The sequence below is a fragment of the Strix aluco genome, chromosome 11 (assembly GCF_031877795.1).
Source record: "Strix aluco isolate bStrAlu1 chromosome 11, bStrAlu1.hap1, whole genome shotgun sequence".
In the NCBI taxonomy this organism is placed as follows: domain Eukaryota; kingdom Metazoa; phylum Chordata; class Aves; order Strigiformes; family Strigidae; genus Strix; species Strix aluco.
The window spans coordinates 14,463,782-14,482,769 of NC_133941.1; the positions used below are offsets into that span (position 1 = coordinate 14,463,782).

At 38.7% G+C, this 18,988-nt stretch overlaps 2 protein-coding genes across 5 annotated transcripts in view; one reads left to right on the forward strand and one right to left on the reverse strand.

Moving 5' to 3' along the window:
* The first annotated feature begins 1,478 nt into the window (after positions 1-1,478).
* ASB14 (ankyrin repeat and SOCS box containing 14) lies at positions 1,479-11,898 on the forward strand. The gene is made up of 9 exons (XM_074836199.1): positions 1,479-1,606; positions 2,130-2,189; positions 3,483-3,634; positions 3,731-3,889; positions 5,815-6,060; positions 7,703-7,874; positions 9,256-9,799; positions 10,662-10,815; positions 11,605-11,898. The coding sequence occupies exons 1-9, from the start codon at positions 1,479-1,481 to the stop codon at positions 11,796-11,798; spliced, it is 1,809 nt and encodes a 602-aa protein (XP_074692300.1). The 3' UTR covers positions 11,799-11,898.
* A 759-nt stretch (positions 11,899-12,657) lies between these two features.
* Positions 12,658-18,988, reverse strand: part of APPL1 (adaptor protein, phosphotyrosine interacting with PH domain and leucine zipper 1) — a 32,384-nt gene continuing 26,053 nt past the window's right edge. For 3 of the 4 annotated variants that reach the window (XM_074836197.1, XM_074836198.1, XM_074836196.1), the window contains 2 exons: positions 18,814-18,903; positions 12,658-18,216 (listed from right to left, as the gene is read on the reverse strand). In XM_074836197.1, coding sequence (XP_074692298.1) covers positions 18,067-18,216; positions 18,814-18,903 — 240 coding nt within the window. In that variant the 3' untranslated portion in view covers positions 12,658-18,066. The remainder of the gene's footprint in view (positions 18,217-18,813; positions 18,904-18,988) is intronic. The other variant, XR_012624708.1, reaches the window with a different exon arrangement.

Genomic DNA, 18,988 nt, shown 5'->3' on the forward strand with positions numbered 1-18,988 from the left:
CCTTGCAATCACACATTAGGTGGATCAGGTAACAAATCAAGTGATGCAGGTTTACTATGAATTACAGCTCTTCAACTTTAAGATGTTTCTAGAATTATTCCAAACTTTCTAAGTGGCATGTTGACAACTTCCTTCATTTTGCTGTACTTGTTAATTTTGCAAATTTATTTACTTGCTTTCAGGTTTATTTATTAATTTTATTTTACTTTGCTCTGTATTTTTTGTTGTTTTTTTCAGGCCAACTCTCTTGAAAGACAGAAGTGGAAGTTTTGATAAGGTAAAACAGATGAGAAGTTGGAGCCTAACAGCACATCTGTGATTTTAATCTATAACAACATGTAGCTGAATGTACAAAAGAACAGTACGACTGCTTATGCATATAACAGTGTACATCTACACACATTATCCTATTTAATAATTGATTGGATTGTTAATAGTTTTTTATTATTTCTTCTTGAATTTTAACATTTAGACTTAAACAGACAGTATCAATGGTATTTATTTCTGTGCTCCATTGTTCGTATTACAATTGTAAAAGGGTATTTCCAATTGAACCCTTTCAATTTGGCAAACTTTTTTTTTTAAACTAATGCTATTCTTAAGCTGGGGGGTTTTTATTTTTAATTACTAACTCCATTGTGGTTACACCAGTGTGTGTTATTTCTTCCTGTATTTGGATATATATTGTTGCTATATACATCCCTTACAAGTATTAGAAAAAAACAGGCATGCATTGATGAAGAATGCAGAATTGTAAGTTTACCTCTTCTAAATAGCTGTAGATGATGTACGTAAGACGGTAAAGTTGGTATTCTTTTCAAGCATTGAGTTTGATGTTGTTTCAGTTAGAAGTCGATGCACCTAATAGCACAAATCTTTCCTGACTACAAGATACGGCCCTAATAATATCTTTGCTTTAGCAGTTTGGACAAAAGCTATTATTAAAAAATTTCATGTCCTTCACTTGCCCTTCACTTTCAGGCCCCCTGTGAACAAACTGAAAAAATATCCGGAGTCTTATTGCACATCTGTTTTCCTACTAAGGAAACATCAAAGCACAATTGTCATGATATTTGAGCGCCTAAAAGATGTAAGAGGGAATGACTATTTAATTGAAAACTAAGTTTACTTATGTTTGTTGCTTTCTAATAAGTAATGCCAGAAGAAGTAGCTATTCTCTATGTTCAGCTTGTGGAACAGAGATAAAAGCTAGCACATGCTATTGTGATAGAAAACATTTACTCTGTTCTAAACAGAATAACTCTTTGCAGCACAAACTCAAGTACTTGGGAGAAGGCTGGAGCTTGAGATGGAAAAGTTCCAATTAATTTATTATAAACTGTGTTTCATTTCTCTTGACACTTAAACAGCAATTGCTATTTCTGTTGCTCCAGACTTAACCTGAAGATATAACATCTACTCCCAATTAAAAAGCAGTGTTTCCCTATGAGAAGTGATCCAGGTTTTGCTGATTTGCCATGTATAATTCTACATATATGTTCAATGATGATTCTGATGATGAAATCCCCACCCAACATGCTATTCAGGAAAGCTTGCGAGATAAGCATAAAATTGAGACAAGTTGCAGTGCAAAAACAGATGAAAGGTAATAAGTTATTCCTTCTTTTTGGGGTGTTTTCTTGCCATTATTATAAGCACATAGTAACCTTATTTTCCTTTGTGACTCCATGTGTTGTATTGCTTTGACCTTGTCTCATGGATACTGGAAACCACTGGTAGTTCACTTGTTGGGAGTTCTCCCTGAAAAAGTATATCCACTTCCTCAAAAATATGGAATGTGTAGAACTTTCAGGGACGTTTTGCATCAATCTCTAAATGAGTACAAGGCTTGATAAAGAAGATAAGTATGTGATGTAAAAATAGATTGGTATGATAGCTTTCCTTGATTTTAGTATTTAATTGTTGGCCTTTGTGGCAATCCAATATTGTAGTGGCAGGGGAAGACCAACAAAAAAAGTGTTTTAATGTGTTAAACCCTGAAAAAACCTACATAACTTAGAGAAATCTAACATGTAGTCTAGACTTGAGTATTTAAATTAAGGTATAATTATATCCTGAACTTCACATTAATTTTTACTTCTCACTTGATTTTTGTTCTGTTTATGCAGTTTCCAGTATATTGCAAGTAAAGAACATGGAAAGATAATTGCAGCAATTCGGACAGTTAAGTACAAATACACCACACTAAGCCTATACCCCTAGGAATCACTTGGGTATTGCATTGTTGAGCAGTTAAGTGCAGTTTTTCTTTATATGTTCTTGGAAGGAGTAAGGCAACTGAAAACGGGACACCCAAAAGCTAACTTGTTAGATAGGAACATGACAATGTTCAAATGTCACTCCTCTCAGAGATTCCAGTGCTTCATCTCCTGGAGTTAGGGGAAAATGCCAGGTCTTTCTTGTAAAATAACCAACAGGATGGCAAGGCCCCTGTCAGTTAATACTTCATAAAAGCAGTTGCCACTTCGTGAGATACCCAGATTAAAATCCCTTCTCTACCTGAAGAGTGTTCCAGAATTGTTCCTTAACTGCCAAACTTCAGTGTATTCCAATATGAGATGCTCTTAGTCTGCTCCTCTGAAACTTTTACTTTTTGTGGTGTAATCAATTTATATACTGAGGCACAGATAACTAAACAATGAACATAAGTAGAACAGTTGTTTGGACAGTTGTCTGGCAGTGGGGAAGCCTTCAGTCCAGCCCTTACACACGTCATAGTAGTTATAGAAATATTTAGTGAAATAGAAATCAAAAAACCAAGTATTTTGTGGAAAAGCTAGTACTATAAATGTTCCTTACATGATGGAGAATGTGTCTAAACACTAGTTACACTTGCTGTCTGGCCTTATGAATATGTAATTCTTCCAAATGTAGGAGAACATAAGCAGCAGAGGTTGGGAGCAGTCTGTCCCCTCACCCTACAGTTGTAACTAACAGAAGGGCAAATTGCCTTCTCCTAGGAATGATGGGATAAAAAACAAGAGCAGAAACCTGGTCTCTACTTGGCTTTCCAGCCAAGAAAGTGTTGCTGTTTCTTGATGAGATATAAAATTGAAAACATAATCACTTGTGTTGATTAAAGATTCAATAAGATTGTTAGTAAAAGCAGAAGTAATGAGATAGGTCTCATCCCTGTTAAATCAGCTTCATTTTACTTTTGCCAACCTAAATATTTTTTCCTACAGTTTCACTAGGACACCTGTTTATATATTAAACTTTCATGCACTATTGCTTATGAGAGGATTGTATTTGAAATATTTTAGTCATACTATTATAAGTAAGTTTTTTCAATTAATAATTCAAAATGCAAAGTGAGTCCATGTCAGTCATTGATTGTTCCATTCATGTAAACTATCCTCTGAGAAAAAATTGCTTTGACAAACAAGTTGTTTATTCTAGATACACTGTTGGGATAAATGGCACTCAATGTATTAGTTGCCTGAATTTTGTTTTATGATGAGTGTGTCTCAAAATATTGCAGGCCAAGAAGAGGCCTTGATGAAGCTGGTGAGGCATAGTTCTGCTTTTGAAGAAGCAGATCAGCAAGGCTGGCTTCCTGTGCATGAAGCTGCAGCACAGCTAAATCAGAACATCCTTGAAATAACTTTGAAAGGTACAGAATCCTTTTGGTTTTCCACCAAAAAGTTTTACAAAGTTGGGTCTGATGAACCATCCAGTTTCAAATGTGTTCTGCTTTTCTGTATTTCAGCCTCCCGTGCCATTACGTGGGAACAGACCACTCTAAAAGGGGAAACACCTCTCTTGGTGGCAGTAAGAAATTGCTTTGTAGACAACGTCCGTTTTCTCCTGCTCAATGGCTGCAATCCCAATGTTAAGAATGAAGATGGAGATTCTCCTTTAGTTATAGGTGAATACCTTATTTAGGGGTGAAGAGGTGAGGGAATGAGGCAAGATTATAGTAACATATTTTAGGCTTCAATTTGACATATTTGACTTCAAATCAATATCAAATATATTTTGCTATAAGGAGCAAAAAATGTTAATCTCAGTATTGAATGTGTCCCTGTCTGTTTTTTCTTAGACAATATCAAGTCTTTAAATGAGCTGACAATTCCAAGCTAGGGACTGTCACCACAAAGCTCTTAGCATTATTTGTTAATTAAAGTATTATCCTATTGGTCTACCAAAGTATGGGAAACACAGAACTAGGAGAAGCCAAAAATCTTTCCCCAAAGTCTGATCCAATGCAGGGAGCTCCTGATGCCTACCATTTTCCATCCCTCAGTTGCAAAGAATTTGAGGTTCAGGTTGAACATACATCTTTTTCCTCAAAGAATCAAATAGCTTTCTCCATGAAGTGCAGAGTGTCTTCCTCTGCTTTTCTTGGCATCCTTTATGCAGTAGTGCCAGGTAACCAGGTCCTCCTGCTGCTTCATGCTATTACTATTCGTCATGTCTGCAGGCATAAAACATTCGTATTTTCTGCTTACATGGTATCTCTTTCATTGCATCATCTTCTCTTTCTCCAAAAAACATGGTAATTGGTTTTGATTTTGAAAAATTATAGCAAACCAGCCTGATTTATCTGTATTACATAGAGCATAAAACAGTGTTTGTCCCTGTTCAGACATTGTTGGAATTAATCCAAGGATGACAAGTGAAGAAGCTAGATGGGCCTAAATTCTCAGTTCACTGCTCTTTGATTTTTTTTTTTTTAATTGAAGAAGGAAGTCCCATACCTAGTATCACCCTTAGTGTGAATGCCATTTTAATTTAATCATGCACAAGAACTGTAATTCTTGATTTATAAAGAACCATATTTTGCCAAGATGTTTTTCAAAACTGTTCTGTATTAATTTCATTGCCTTCCCTCTGTTTGGGCTACAATGCTATTATTCTTATTGAGTCCTAGCCAAAAAAAGGAGCACTGTAAGTTTCTTGGACAAACCTGTAAGTTTTTCTGTGTTGAAAGGGTGTTTTTTTCAAAACTGTTGTTAAAGGAAGAGGAAAAAGCTTACCAACCATCTGTAGGAACCCCAGTCTGTCCTTTTGAAATGACTAAAGCTTCTTGTCAGGGCCACCTGCTTAGACAAGATATAGAGAATTCCAAGTACTTTTGAAGTGCACTATATTAAAGTGCACCATCCCCCAAGAAAGGGATGTATGGGGTTTATCTAAATCAGCCACCCAGGTTACAGATAATGAGACATCACAGGTTATAGTATGCTGTCAGTGGTATTTCCAGCAGCTGTGGCCCATGAAGCTTCTTTGCCTAATCTGTCTCGGTGAAGGGCACTCACTGTTCTACCCCGCACAGCTGGGAAGATCAAAGAGAGGAGGGAAGGGTGTTGCCTGTTCATTCTATCCACTCGAACCAATGCAAATTACTCTTTTAAGATCCTGACTGACTTAACAGATCAGACTTATCAAGCTAGGAAGGCATATGACACGGTCATTTTAAACTTTGTTTCATATTACTGCTTATGAAGATTAAATAGAGCTCTCTGAGCAGCCCAGCTCCTGACCGCACCAAGTCCCTGTGTGTGATCCCCATCTAGTGGCAAGGAAATTACCAAATGCAGCAGAGGATTACAGAGAGAAAAAGAGATTACCGTAAAATCATTAATTTATATATTTAATGTTATCCTGGAAACAAAGAGCAGACTTGTTGATAAGTTAAACCTTTCAGTGTAGTGTGTGACATTTCTCAGTGTATAAATAGCACTGCCAGGAACAGCTCGAGCTTTCCTGGGCTGCCACATAACAGAAGCCATAGTGCATAGAATAGCATTGAGTAACATCCTGGCTGACACTTCACTTATTGTCTTACAGCAATTAAACTTGATTCGTATGAGATTGCCTCCTTGTTGATAAATTCTGGTGCAAAAGTGAATTTGCAGTGTGTTCACGAGAGGACTGCTTTACATGAGGCAGCCAGACTAGGCAGGAAGGATCTGGTGAAGCTTCTCCTTCGTTCTGGAGCAGATCCTGACCCTCGCAGTGGATACGGGCTCACACCACTGGCACTGGCTGCGCAGATCGGACATACAGAAATTATGGAGCTCTTACTGCAAAAAGGTGAGACTTTATTATATAGAATGTTATAGGAAGAGAATATTGGGGGTGGGGGGTCTATCTTGCCAGTGTTATAACTATCTGATGGGACGGTGTCAAGAAGACAGAGCCAGATTCTTCTCAGTGGTGCCCAGTAACAGGACAAGAGGCAATGGGCACCAACTTGAAACCTAGCGAATTCTGTCTGAATATAAGAAAACACTTTTTTCTGTAGGGTGGTTGAACACTGGAACAGGTCACTCAGAGACGTGGAGTCTCCATCCTTGGAGATACTAAAGCCTGACTGGACGCTGTCCTGGGCAGTCTGCTGTAGCTGACCCTGCTTGAGCACAGGGTTGGACTGGATGATCTCCAGAGGTCCTTTCCAACCTCAACCATTCTGTGGTTCTGTTTTACAACTCAGTAGATTGATTTAGTAACGTGTAGGTTCAGTGGCAGTGTTCTTCAAGTGAGTAGAAATTGTAAGCCACGTGTGTTAGTACTGAAATGTTTAAAGCCCAAATGGGACAAAGTAAATCTTCTTTCCAACAGAAAATTATTCCTAAATGCAGAGGCAAAAAATTGTTCTTAGCTCAGTAGCCAGTAAAACTTTGCATTACTGAAGTGAAAGGAAATGAACTGTTATCATGTTACTGAGTATATAGCCTGTAGTGTTAATAGATCCAAACATATACAAAATACATTTTTAGAGATTAGTTACTTGTAGCAAGCTGTACTAGTCATCAGTGAATAGTTTGCAAAACTGCAAGCAAATCTGACATGTTGTAGGAGGTATTTTGTTTGCATTTTTGGATGGCATCTTAATTTATTTGAAGAATTTGACTCTCAAATCACATGAGTTGAAGTCCATCTAAAGAACTCCTAGTATCTAAATTTCATGTTATAAGATATTAATATTATAAGACATATATTTCCTCTAAAGTAGTTAGCCTATTTATGCACATTTTTATTAGTCTTCTGAAAGTTCTGTGATTGGATTAAAACTGGTTATTGTAAGATCCACCTTCAGAAATAGCAGCCAAAGTAACTTTCCTTAGTAAAGAAAATTAAATGCTATCTGCACCAAAGGAATTGTTGTGATGTAGTTAAGTAAAGGCTTGATAATGACTATATTTTCATAATATTCAAATAATATATTAATATTTCAGTAAGTAGCTGTAATTGTTTCTAAATGCAATATTGTTTTCTCATGTAGACAGGTCACCTTAGGGAAGGCCTGACAAGACATTTATAGTGGGGAATTTTATATGATGGCTCAGCAGTGCTGGAACTGGATTGTATGAACTGTTTTGATACTGGGTTCTCTCATATTTATGGTTGTATCTGGTCTTTGTATATTAGAAGAATTGAAATGTGTTGTATGTAAGCCAAAACCCAATTGTTTGTATGAAGACGAACCAAACCCCTTGCTTGCCCAGTTCTAGCAGCAAGTCTTACTGTGTTCAAAGCAATTTGGACCCTCTTGTTCCCAGGTTTACATAAAGACATTTAAAGTTAAGGATCCAAGATGAAGGTTTATGCCCATAGTGGTTTTATTTGGTGAAGAATAGAATTCACAATACCATGTCACTGGAGGGTTGGAGATATTAATTACTGCTGGATACTGACAGTGAGTACTGTGCAAATCCTTGATGGTTCTTTCCAGGTGCGGATGTTCTTTCACAGGCAATGGATTGTGCTTCTGTATTATTTGAAGCAGCAGGAGGAGGAAATCCAGAATCTCTGCGCCTTTTACTAGAATATGGGGCTGATGCCAATGTACCAAAGCACTCTGGTCATTTGCCAATCCACAGAGCTGCATATAGAGGACACTTTCTGTGAGTTGATATACTTAAAAATCAAGTAATGGTGACACCAGAAATACTAATTTTGCTAATTCTACCATATTAAAAGCAGGCAGCAAATCTGTAGTTTTGTAGAAGGAATTCTTTTTGACCATGTAAATATGAATTTTCTATATCTGAATGTACAAGACCAGTCGGGATAAAATCTTCATCGTTTCAGGATGAAGGTACTAATTCCTATAGTATTTCCCCACTTGTCACAAATAGTAACACTGCCCAGTCTGACATTGAGGCTCTTGAGACATCCTCGCTCTTTCTGGGTATGCCTCATCTCCCTCCACCCCATCACAGGAAGGTAAATGTACTAAATAAACAAATAGACTTAGGGGATAAGGGCTATCCCTATTTTAAAGACAGGAGGGTTACTGGAAGATATGTATGTTAAAATCACAGCCAGTAAGTGAGAAACAAGTCTTCAATACTAGGAATGTTGCATTGTGGTTAAGAATCTAAGGATTCTAAATTCCTATGTTAATATTTTATATATATTAGTGAAATCATATTTAAACTTAAACATATTGTATATATTAAATTATACAGTATATGCATTCATGTTATATTATATTCTATTAACTCCCTAATTCCTGTAGGTTAAGAAGTAACACTGTGCTCTTGACATTCAGGAAAAGCTTCTATTGAGAAGGAATCATTATTCCTCTAGCAAGGAATGGGGTTGTTCATGAATAATAGTATAATAGAATAATATTTCATATGTAGTAGGTCTAAAGTCAGTATCCATTGCTGGCTAACAGTGTAGAGGTATGTATCAGTGCCATGGTACTGATTTGGTAGATTAAGACAATTGTATACATATAAAATGATGATCAGGGGGCTGGAGCACCTCCCCTGTGAGGACAGGCTGAGAGAGTTGGGGGTGTTCAGCCTAGAGAAGAGAAGGCTCTGGGGAGACCTTAGAGTGGCCTCCCAGTACCTAGAGGGGGCTACAGAAAACATGGGGAGGGACTTTTTAAAAGGGCATGTAGTGATAGGACAAGGGTTAACGGTTTTAAACTGAAAGAGGGCAGATTGAGACTAGATATAACAAAGAGATTCTTCCCTGTGAGGGTGGTGAGACACTGGCACAGGTTGCCCAGAGAAGCTGCGGCTGCCCCCTCCCTGGAAGGGTTCAAGGCCAAGTTGGACGGGGCTTTGGGCAACCTGGGCTAGTGGAAGGTGTCCCTGCCCGGGGCAGGGGAGTCGGACTGGATGATATTTAAAGGTCCCTTCCAACGCAAACCATTCTGTGATTCTGTGATGAATTCTGAAGCCCAGCAACACAAAGAAATTCAAAGACTGAGCTCAGTGAAAAAGTACGTTTAAGATTCTGAGATTTATTTTTTTTTTAATTCTTCAGCGCCCTAAAAAATTTAGTTCCAGTTACTAATTTTGATGCCATTAAAGAAAGTGGGATAAGTCCAGTTCACTCAGCAGCAGCAGGAGCACATCCTCAGTGCCTTGAGTTTCTCCTCAAATCTGGGTTTGACGCCAATTTTATGCTGGATCAGAGAGTTCGCAAAGGCTATGATGACCACCGGAAATCAGCGTTGTACTTTGCTGTTTCCAACGGGGATATCTGTTCAACACAGTTGCTGTTGAATGCTGGAGCCCTGCCAAACCAAGATCCCATCAACTGTCTCCAAATAGCCTTGAGAATGGGCAACTATGAGTTAATGAATCTACTGCTCCAACACGGGGCCAACGTCAATTACTTCTGCAGAGTGAATACAACGCATTTTCCATCAGCTCTACAGTATGCTCTGAAAGATGAAGTCATGTTAAGAATGCTGATGAACTATGGGTATGATGTGCACCGCTGCTTTGATTGCCCTCAGGGGAACAGTTCACATTCCCAGTATGTGACTGATGGATGGACTTCTACTGTTATCAAAGATACAATGGTAAGGATACCATATGGCTTCATCTGTTGTTTTACTACCAGTATCCTTCCTAAAACTAAATGAAAAGGTACTTAATGTAGTGTCAGAAGAAGAAGTTTTGAAACTGTAAGAGTTTATACATAAAGGCAGGAATAGACAAGGCTTTAAAATTAAATAGATGTTGCCATGAGGCCTGGTTCATGACAGCAAACAATCATAAACAGTATTTTTGTATTGTGAAAATACAGCTGATGATATGCTAGTGATCAGTACAGAACTGGCTCTCCAGGCCAGTCTTGTCCATGCTGTGAAAGCAGGGATTTGCAGGCTGGCTCGCGCGGTTGGCTTGGATCCGCACACTGATCTAGGCAGGCTGTTGTAGGGGACCCCTGGAGCTGACATGGTCGGCACTGAGCTGCAGTTAACAAACCTGGGCCAACCTGAAGAGGTTCCTGGAGACACCCAGCAGCAGCATTGCTTTGCAGTCTGTAGAGTCCACTTGAACCTAATAAACCCTTCTTTAACCTGAAGATAAGGGGATGTGGCAGGCACTGGGCTGGTGGGTCCCCTGTTCAGCACACTGGGACACAAGTCTGAGTCCACTTAGGGAGTGGTAGCACTTCTTTTTAAGCATTTAGTTACCAAATATACAGCTGCTTAAGTTCATTTTTGGATCTAGTACAGAATAACCATCTCAGATTTTCAGATGCTACTAGTGAGGCTTAATACAGGCTCTGACCACCTCTAAAGCTCCCCTGGCTGACAGAACGCTCATTCTGCCTGCCATTCTGCTGAAGTTATTTAATTGCTCTTGTCCTGCAGAGGTGTAAGTTATTTACAGCAGTATTAAATATTATCCTGTTAAACATTCTGTTTCTATCAGTTCTGTGAAGTGATAACCTTGTCATGGTTGAAGCATCTGTCTGGGAAAGTAGTGCGAGTCATGTTAGATTATGTTGATCACGTTCCTATCTGCTGGAAGCTAGAGGCAGTTCTCAAAGAACAGGAACTCTGGCCAGACATCAATTTGATTTTAAGTAAGTACCTGATGTTTACATTTGAAATGACAAACAAGCTGGGATTGGGGCCTTTTGGTTGATAGTATTTTAGTTTTCATTTTCTTTACCTCAGACTGGAGCTTTTCTTGACCCTTGTTAGGCCAAAAGTTATGTTTTGACAGTAAGAGATCTCATAAAAATCAGTCTGTAGGATTCAAACTAAGTTTCTCTCAGAATTCTGATAGACAGTAACTGCACAATTTATGTAGAGCACTTGGAAACTTTAATTAAAATGTAGACAACATAATCCTCTTCAAGGGGAGAAAAGCTTCTCCCCGGGCCTCAAATTGATGGAACAAATCTAATAAATCACTATTTTTGAGTGATTTAATTCCAGTCTAGATTAATGCTGTCCTTTTTGCTCACAGATTAAGAAGTAGTGACTCAAAATTCTACTTCTAGTAGCTTCTTCAGGTTGACAGAAAACTGGCACCACCTTACTTGGGGTTAAAGTACATTCTCCAGACTTTACTACTTAAATTTGAATTAACCCACATTTAGCCAACTTGAAAGAAATAAAATCTGTTGATTTAGGTGCCAATGATTGTAAATATAACTGAGAGATGTATGGGCTGAGATAAAAAGGCTAGATCCTGACAGGTCTGGTTGTCCAGGGACAGCCACATTCATTTATCTGACTGTTCACAGAATGAATAGGCAGCGAAATCAGGAACAACGTTTTTGAAAGGTAGTAGACTACTGAATAAATAAATTGAACAAGATTTAATAAATAACTTATTAAAATCAATCTTGCCTTCTCATTTCTAGCAAATCCTCGCTCTCTGAAGCATCTGTGTCGTCTGAAGATACGGGCATGCATGGGCCGGTTGCGTCTCCGTTGTCCTGTCTTCATGACCTTCCTTCCACTGCCAAACTGCTTGAAAGACTACGTACGGTACAAGGAGTATGATCTTTATGGACAGAAAAACTTCGTGGGAACCTGCAACTCCGACTGTACATAATTATTAGTTCTATATTTTGAAGGGAATGTTGATGTGGAAAAGACTGTTGTGCAGCTGCTTTTTTCTTTTGGGATTCTATCTCCTATGTATATTAAGGAATACCAGCATTTCCCCCTCACACCCTGAAGAAAATGGGGAGAACCCCAAAATGTAAGTATTGGTGATCCTACTCTACAGATCTACTGGAATATAAACTATCAGAGTTATGGCATTACTATTTTAAATGCTTAGTGTGAAAAGCTAGGGAACTGTAAAATGTAGGGCTGCAAACCTTGGGTTATTGCTAACACATAACACTACCCCTGTTGCAGGGTTAAACTCAGGGTTTAGTGAAAGGTCAGGGATTTAACTAAAACGAGGAAGGGACACAGCCCTTTCTTCTTGTACTTCCCTTTCTCTTGCCAAGAAGTAGTTTTTATTTGTGAAGTCCTACAGTGAAGTTCTGAAAAGCAGCTTAAACAGATTTCTTCTACAATCCCACTTCTAAGCAGTGAAATGGGATTAACAGCTATAGAAACCTCTGCTTATCACAGAAGGAGCGGTATTTCACAAGGCAGCACTATTTCTGAAAGACATGTTCGTTCTGCATCTCATGCACAGGTAGTGATATGTTTCATCCATTATGTATTTTGACTACCCTCTCTAGAACCAGGTTTTCCTTTCACAGTGTTGTTCGAAGGCATGTTTGCACGTTGTGGAGTTTCTCTTCATGTAGTTGGAGCTCAAGCTTTTGGAGCACCATCTGTCAGCCATCAGTTGTCCTAGGAAGTCTTACAAAGTACCCACAGCACACCTCTTCTTTCTAAAAACACTGCAGCTGTCAGTCTGTATTTTAGAAGAAAAAAGTTCCTCAACACAGTTGGCATTAGTAGTATTTATTCCTTCATTATCAAGTAAGCATAGATTTTATTTTTCTAGTTATACATGCATCTTTATCACAGAAGTTACATAATTCAAAAGTCTGCTTTTCCCCAGAAAAAACTACAAACCTTATAAAATACAAATTTAACCATAATGTAGTTATGACCCATTGATTTTTACATGGTGTTTATCATATAATAAACTAATGAAGCCCGCAAAGATACATATCAGTACCCATGAGAAGGGCTGTGCTGGTATAGCCTCTGTCCAGGTGAATTCTGGCCAGTGTCACAACCACAGCTCTGCTGCGTGCTACGCGCTGTCCTGGGACTACCCCGCCCTGGGCACTGAACAGCCAGCTACCATGGTCAGGAGTTTCTTCTTCTAAGGTTCAGTCTTTGATTGTTGCAAAAATAAGTTATCAGTATTCCCAAGTACAATAACTTCCTCTGAGGTTATCTGGCTAATATGATTAAAATGAAGAGAATGGAGATACACTTTGACAACAGAGGGCTATAACTGCATGTTAAAACTTTGGTTAATGGCAGGGAATGCATCCTGGCACCAAAAATAGTACTTCCTGAAAGTCAGTATTATGAAAAACGAAGGAGGTTTTTGCATCAGTACAAATCCCACCCAGAAAGTTACTATAGTTAAGCTTTTATTTAATCTACAAAATGCTGACTGAAGCCCTGGCATAATACGTTTACTATCCATGTTTCCAAGATTAAGACACAACACTCAAAGTTGACAAGTATGCCATTGGAGGTTTTTAGTACAGCTATTCAGGGAAAATGTGCAAGTCAGTCTCAAACATTGCAAAAATCACTTATACTTCACTAGAACAGGACCAGTCCAGAACATCATCGTAAGAATCTGACCACTCCACTCTATTATAAAAATGACCTGAAAGATTGTACAAAATCCTTGGCTTGCAATATAAACTTCATTAGGAATACAAGTGCATTCACAAGGACACACTGACTCAGTCTTGTCATGACAACTTAGATACCACTGTGGCAAGAAAAAAAGAATCCACTTACTGCTTAGTTAAAAAGAAAAGCCTTGGAGACTAGTTGACTTGCAAGGACTTTTGTTAAACAGAGCAACAGAAAGAATATAAAATATCAGCTCTTTCAGTTAGACTAGACAATATCTCTACTAGACTCACTAAGCAGTGGCAGGGTTTCTTTCTCTATGTGAATTATTTCCAAAATAACAAGAGACTATATTGTAACATAGTTTTCTCTATTGGCTTCTCCTAAATTCTGTGCAACTAATTCATCTGAATTTACCTTAAACACATACACAGTCAAATTTGCTTCTTTATATCAATGTACATAGATCATATCTTCATAAATAGCTTCAGCTGTTTCAGGATTTTCCGCTCTGGGTTTACATCCATATAAAGATGAAATCTGACAGTATTGTAGTGGGAGAATATTCCTTAAGTATTACTTTACTGTTAGATAGTAAATTGTCTTGATATAGTTTCAAACCTAAACAGATTCAGGAAGTAATAGACTATCAAATTCAAGTTAGTGTACACTACCAGCCTGTAACCAGTTACATATGGCGAAGTTGTATAGGACTCTTAACTTGTCCTCTGATTTAAACTTGGAGAAATCTATTAGTAGCCATAGAGGAGTGCAAGGTATTAGCTGTAATGCAGTAAAATTCATACCCATAAGCACACTTTATATATTTTTATATTTATGCCATTACATACATAAAGAATGGACGTAGCTTGAAACAACTGACAGCAAGACTTGCTTGGTCTGCAGTGTGTAAATCTACATAGCGTCACAAACTTAATATCCCCTTACCTAAGGGGAAAAAATGTGGCAGGAACTAAGAGGCTGCAATTAGCAACATAAAAAGTTAGTCCTAAACACCACTGCTGATTCAGTACCTATGCCAAGTCACTTCAAAATCATGTACATGAAAGAGTACTTTAGGAGTGTCTGAAATACTGGCTGATGCACATGAAGCAAACTACAGCTTCAGCTGGAAGTGCCTGAAAGATCAGTCTGTAAGTAAAAGGCAATAGGGAATATTAATCAGGAGAAATAAATTACAGGAGAGGAAACCAACCAGTCATCTATTTACAGCAATAAAATGCTCAGGTGGCGAAATCCTACTGCAGTAGTTCCCAGAAGAACATGAGGTGTTCGTATTAGAAGTCATACTCTCAAGAAAAATACTATGCACACTAATTTTTTTTAATTAACAAAAATGTTTTCCAATGAAATAGTTCTAAACCTCATAGCAAAAGAGGTACCAAGTAGTTTTTTATTTTGGGGAGGAGGGCATGAATAAAACCTCAGCAGCTATTTTTTGCCTTGAGGTAGTTCTTCTTACAGAGCCATGTGCTCCTCCCCTTCAGCAGAACTCCTCAATTCTCACCCCACTGCTAACTCCTTGCACCATTCTCCTTTAACTTCCTCATCTCTTCTGACCTGCCATTTGCTCTTGCAGCTTTCAGCACTCTCCCAGATGCTTTTACATCTTTTTGCTCATATTACACCAGTGAAACTCCCTTAAGTAAGCAAAAATAACACCCTCATTTCATTCATGCATATCAATCTGTTTTCTTTAACCACTCTCTTCAATCATTTTTCCTTTTTTTTTAGCGGTTAAGGTGAGAATCATCCAACACAAATGAAATGTACTTAACTCCTATGCTGTCTGGTTTAGAAAACTACATTTAACAGCATAGATGGAAAGCTTGACAAGCAAATGGAGTAATTCCAATCATGTATTGCTAAATCTGAAAAATCCCATATGACAGTAAATTCATCTGCCAACTTTATTCTCCAGCTTTCTTCCTCATCTTTGCAGATTTAAGTCTAAAACAGTAATGGTAGGCTTCAAGAAAAAATAGAGTAATTCAATTTTCTGGCATTTCTTCAATAAGGCTAATGCAAAATAGGCTACACCTCAGAAATGCTTTTTGCTGAGCTTGCTGATGTATTAACTGTCTTCCCTCCATAGCTCAGGCTACTGCGGCTAAACTGGTTAACATGTTAACCCTTACTCTGCCAAGCTGGGGGACTAGATTCTAGAAACTGGAGACCACCGATTTCATATTCTTCCTGTGCTGTTTCAAAACTACTTAGTCTTCAGCATGTACTCGAGGGAGATACAGTAAGACACAGCAACCTTGAGCTATGCTGTCATTATTTGCTAGAAAACAGAAATATCAGTAAGTAAAAACAAACAAAAAAAAAAAAGAGAAAGAAACATGAACTGGAAGGATTTGTAGAGATAAAGTGGCTGCCATGCAACTATCTGTAAGCCTAGATTTAGGCACAAAAAGGGAAAAAGTTGGATTTGCTGCCTCTGTACTTTTCTGTTGGCAAGGATAAAAACAGTCTCTTGAGGATGAAAGCTGAGAATAGAAGACTATGTATGAAATAAAAATGCCACTCTTTTTAGAGAAAAGCCTCAGATTTGTCTGGTCCACGTGACAGTGTGCTAGCCAAGTTTGGCCACAGGGCAATGCCATTTGGCCTAACTGGGCAACAGCAAAAGCAGGTATTTCTGCAAGTGACTCGCTACTCCGGGGATGAAAAGTGTACTGGAACAGGAGTTGCTAACTGGGGAAGAGAACCTGAAGGCTCTCTGCTGCTCAGCCTCCCCCTCCCACTCCTCTTTTCAGGCAGGGGGACTGAGACCCCTCCCAAGGCTGCCCAAGGCCACCCCCCACCCCCCGAGGCCGAGGCCGAGGCTGTGGGGCCAGCATGCTCTGGCTCCTGCTGCGGTAGCAGCCCCCGGGCAGCAGCCTCAGCAGGTCCTACCCAGGCCTGCGCCCTTCCCATCCGACAGGAGCCAGGCCCAGGGAGCTGCTGTGTAGAAATCCCCATCTCCAGCATAAAGGGCAGGAGGGGAGTGAGGCCTCCAGCCAATGCCAGGACACTCCTGGGCACGAGGAGAGCCCTACAGCCCCCTCGCAGAGAGAGCCAGAGATTCCTCACCCGCTTACCAGCACTGAGCAACTCCAGCTATGAAGGGCTGGGCCATCACCAGCTGAGGGGGAGATACTCTGAAAATTGCTTCCATTCCTGGTCACCAGAACTGCCCTGCAACGAACTGTAAAACACTCATAACGGTGATATTATAACTTGGAGTATAAGTATATTCTTCTTTTTCTATATTTCCTGTTATGTTCATGCCACTATTAGAGAGATATCTTCTGTTCCACTGGATTTTAGTATTTATAGTAATTAGTGCAAAAATAAATATTTCTCTTCAAACAAGTTTTCTCTTCTGGATCAAAAGGTGAATGCACATTTAGTACTATACAAAATAAATATTACACAGGTATGGAACATGGAGTTCAGATTAGAAGCTGTAAACAGACACTGCTTTGAAAAATGCTTTACGGGATTGACTCTAGGATGGAGGATTAGCATAGTCTCTTACTTCAGAACTAATATATTGTTTGCAAAATCAATTTCCATAAAAAGCCTTAAAGAGCCTCAGCTCATTTTCAGTAACCATAGTGTACTGGTGGCAAGGCATTTACATATTCAGAAGATTTTTCAAATGATGGAATTCAAGATGTTCCTGCAACTCTTAAGTATGTTTTATAAAAAGTGAACTCAAAGGCTTACAGCATTTTATTACATGTACTGGGGAAAAACCAAGAACATGGCACTTGTGCTACAAGAATATATACATTATTCTTATCATTTGATAAGGAATGCTTTATACATTCCTCATGCAGCAAAGTGCAACTGCATCTCATCAGCTCTTATCTAGGTCTGACAGTATTTCTTTACCTGTTGAAAGAAGTCTTTCAGCATTATATTCACCAAAAAAATCAAGACAGTATCATACAGTGCAATATGAAACAAAAATTAAGACCTTTCTGTCTAGAACTATTGCACATCTCACTGATGTTAATAAGGATTTTTCTTTCTAAATCTAAGAACAGTTATGTGCAACAAATTAGGTAAAGCTTAGCACTGTCTTATTTAGACATCCACTTTTGTTTCCAGCAAGGTGTTCTCCATACTGCAGTGTAAAGAACAAATTTCAGTGTACTCTGAAGTCCAATGAGAGTTTTAAGTTTTGCTTCAAGAGCAGTCAATTGCACAGAGAGGTAAGTGGGGAAAAAAACCCACAGGTTTTTTCCATACTGCAGAGAAGCCTTGAGAAAACATAACTTTGTAATAAACATGGTACCATCACCACGCTTCATCTGCATACAGAAGAGAAACTGTACTGACATGAAAATGGAAATCACTTAATTGAGAAAGAAAAATCAAGGCAGAAGAGGGTCTACATATTGTGAAGTCCTTTACATAAACAACAGACCCTCCACCTACATTTCACTTCTTGTGGAACTTGTGCCATTTCACCTGACATATCCATGACGCCAATCTTAATCAAGTAGGCAACCTTAGGCTTCAGATTCTCTCTTCTTCTTTCCATCTTCTCCTAAATCACTGTCTTCAGACTGGCTGCTGCTAAGGACTACAAATTGTCCTTCTCCACTGCTCTGGTTTGATCTGCTGGAAGCAGCGATCAACCGGCTTTGCTCCTCTAAATCCTAATTTGAGAAGGAGGGGTTGGGAAAGCAGAAAAAGAATATTAACTTTAAGCCCTCTACAATTGAAACAGGACATGTTTATTATGATCTCTAAACTATCTTTTAACACTATCAGTGGACAGACTTCTGTACAGAGGGAATTAAAAGATTGAATAGGAAACCAAAACATTTCCATTTCAGTACAGCTGGCGTTAGAACAGCAAACACATTAACACACCTGTGCCTGTAACCCACAAAACACAACAAGTCAGAACAAGCGTCTTCAGCTGCAGCCTGCTCCCTCCTGCCCCCTCCTCACTGTGTGACTGAACCCTTGTCAGCAAATGAAATTATTCTGGGCCTGTGATAGGTGTGCCTTCAAGCACCACTCTTAAGTATTCCTATAAAGACCTTTTGTGGTTTACCTCCTCAGAAGAGCTCTTTCTAAAAACTACTATACAAAGTTATACAAAACCTGCACAGGAAATACTTCTAATAATTAACTCCATAATGTTCTATGAACTTGTACTAACGAATGTGATAGTGGAGCTTGGAATACAATACTGCAATAGAAAGTAAGCAGAAAAAAGAGTATTAAAAAATAATGATGAAATGTACCTTTTCAATTTGTTTTTGTTTATTCAGTTCTTTTTGTTGCTTCTCTTTGACTCTGTCTATTTCTTTCTGCTTTTCCGAGGCTTTTCGATCCTAAATGGCAAAAATGTAAATAAAGGAAGTAACAACAGCCTAAGATGTTTCATATAAATCAGTACTGTATCAGTTTGCTCAAAAC

Coding starts and splice junctions, on each gene's coding strand:
- ASB14 (XM_074836199.1), top strand. CDS start 1,479: ATGTATAATTCTACATATATGTTCAATGATGATTCTGATGATGAAATC. Junction 2,190..3,482: donor GCAGCAATTCGGACAGTTAA/GTACAAATACAC, acceptor TTTTATGATGAG/TGTGTCTCAAAATATTGCAG. Junction 3,635..3,730: donor CCTTGAAATAACTTTGAAAG/GTACAGAATCCT, acceptor TCTGTATTTCAG/CCTCCCGTGCCATTACGTGG.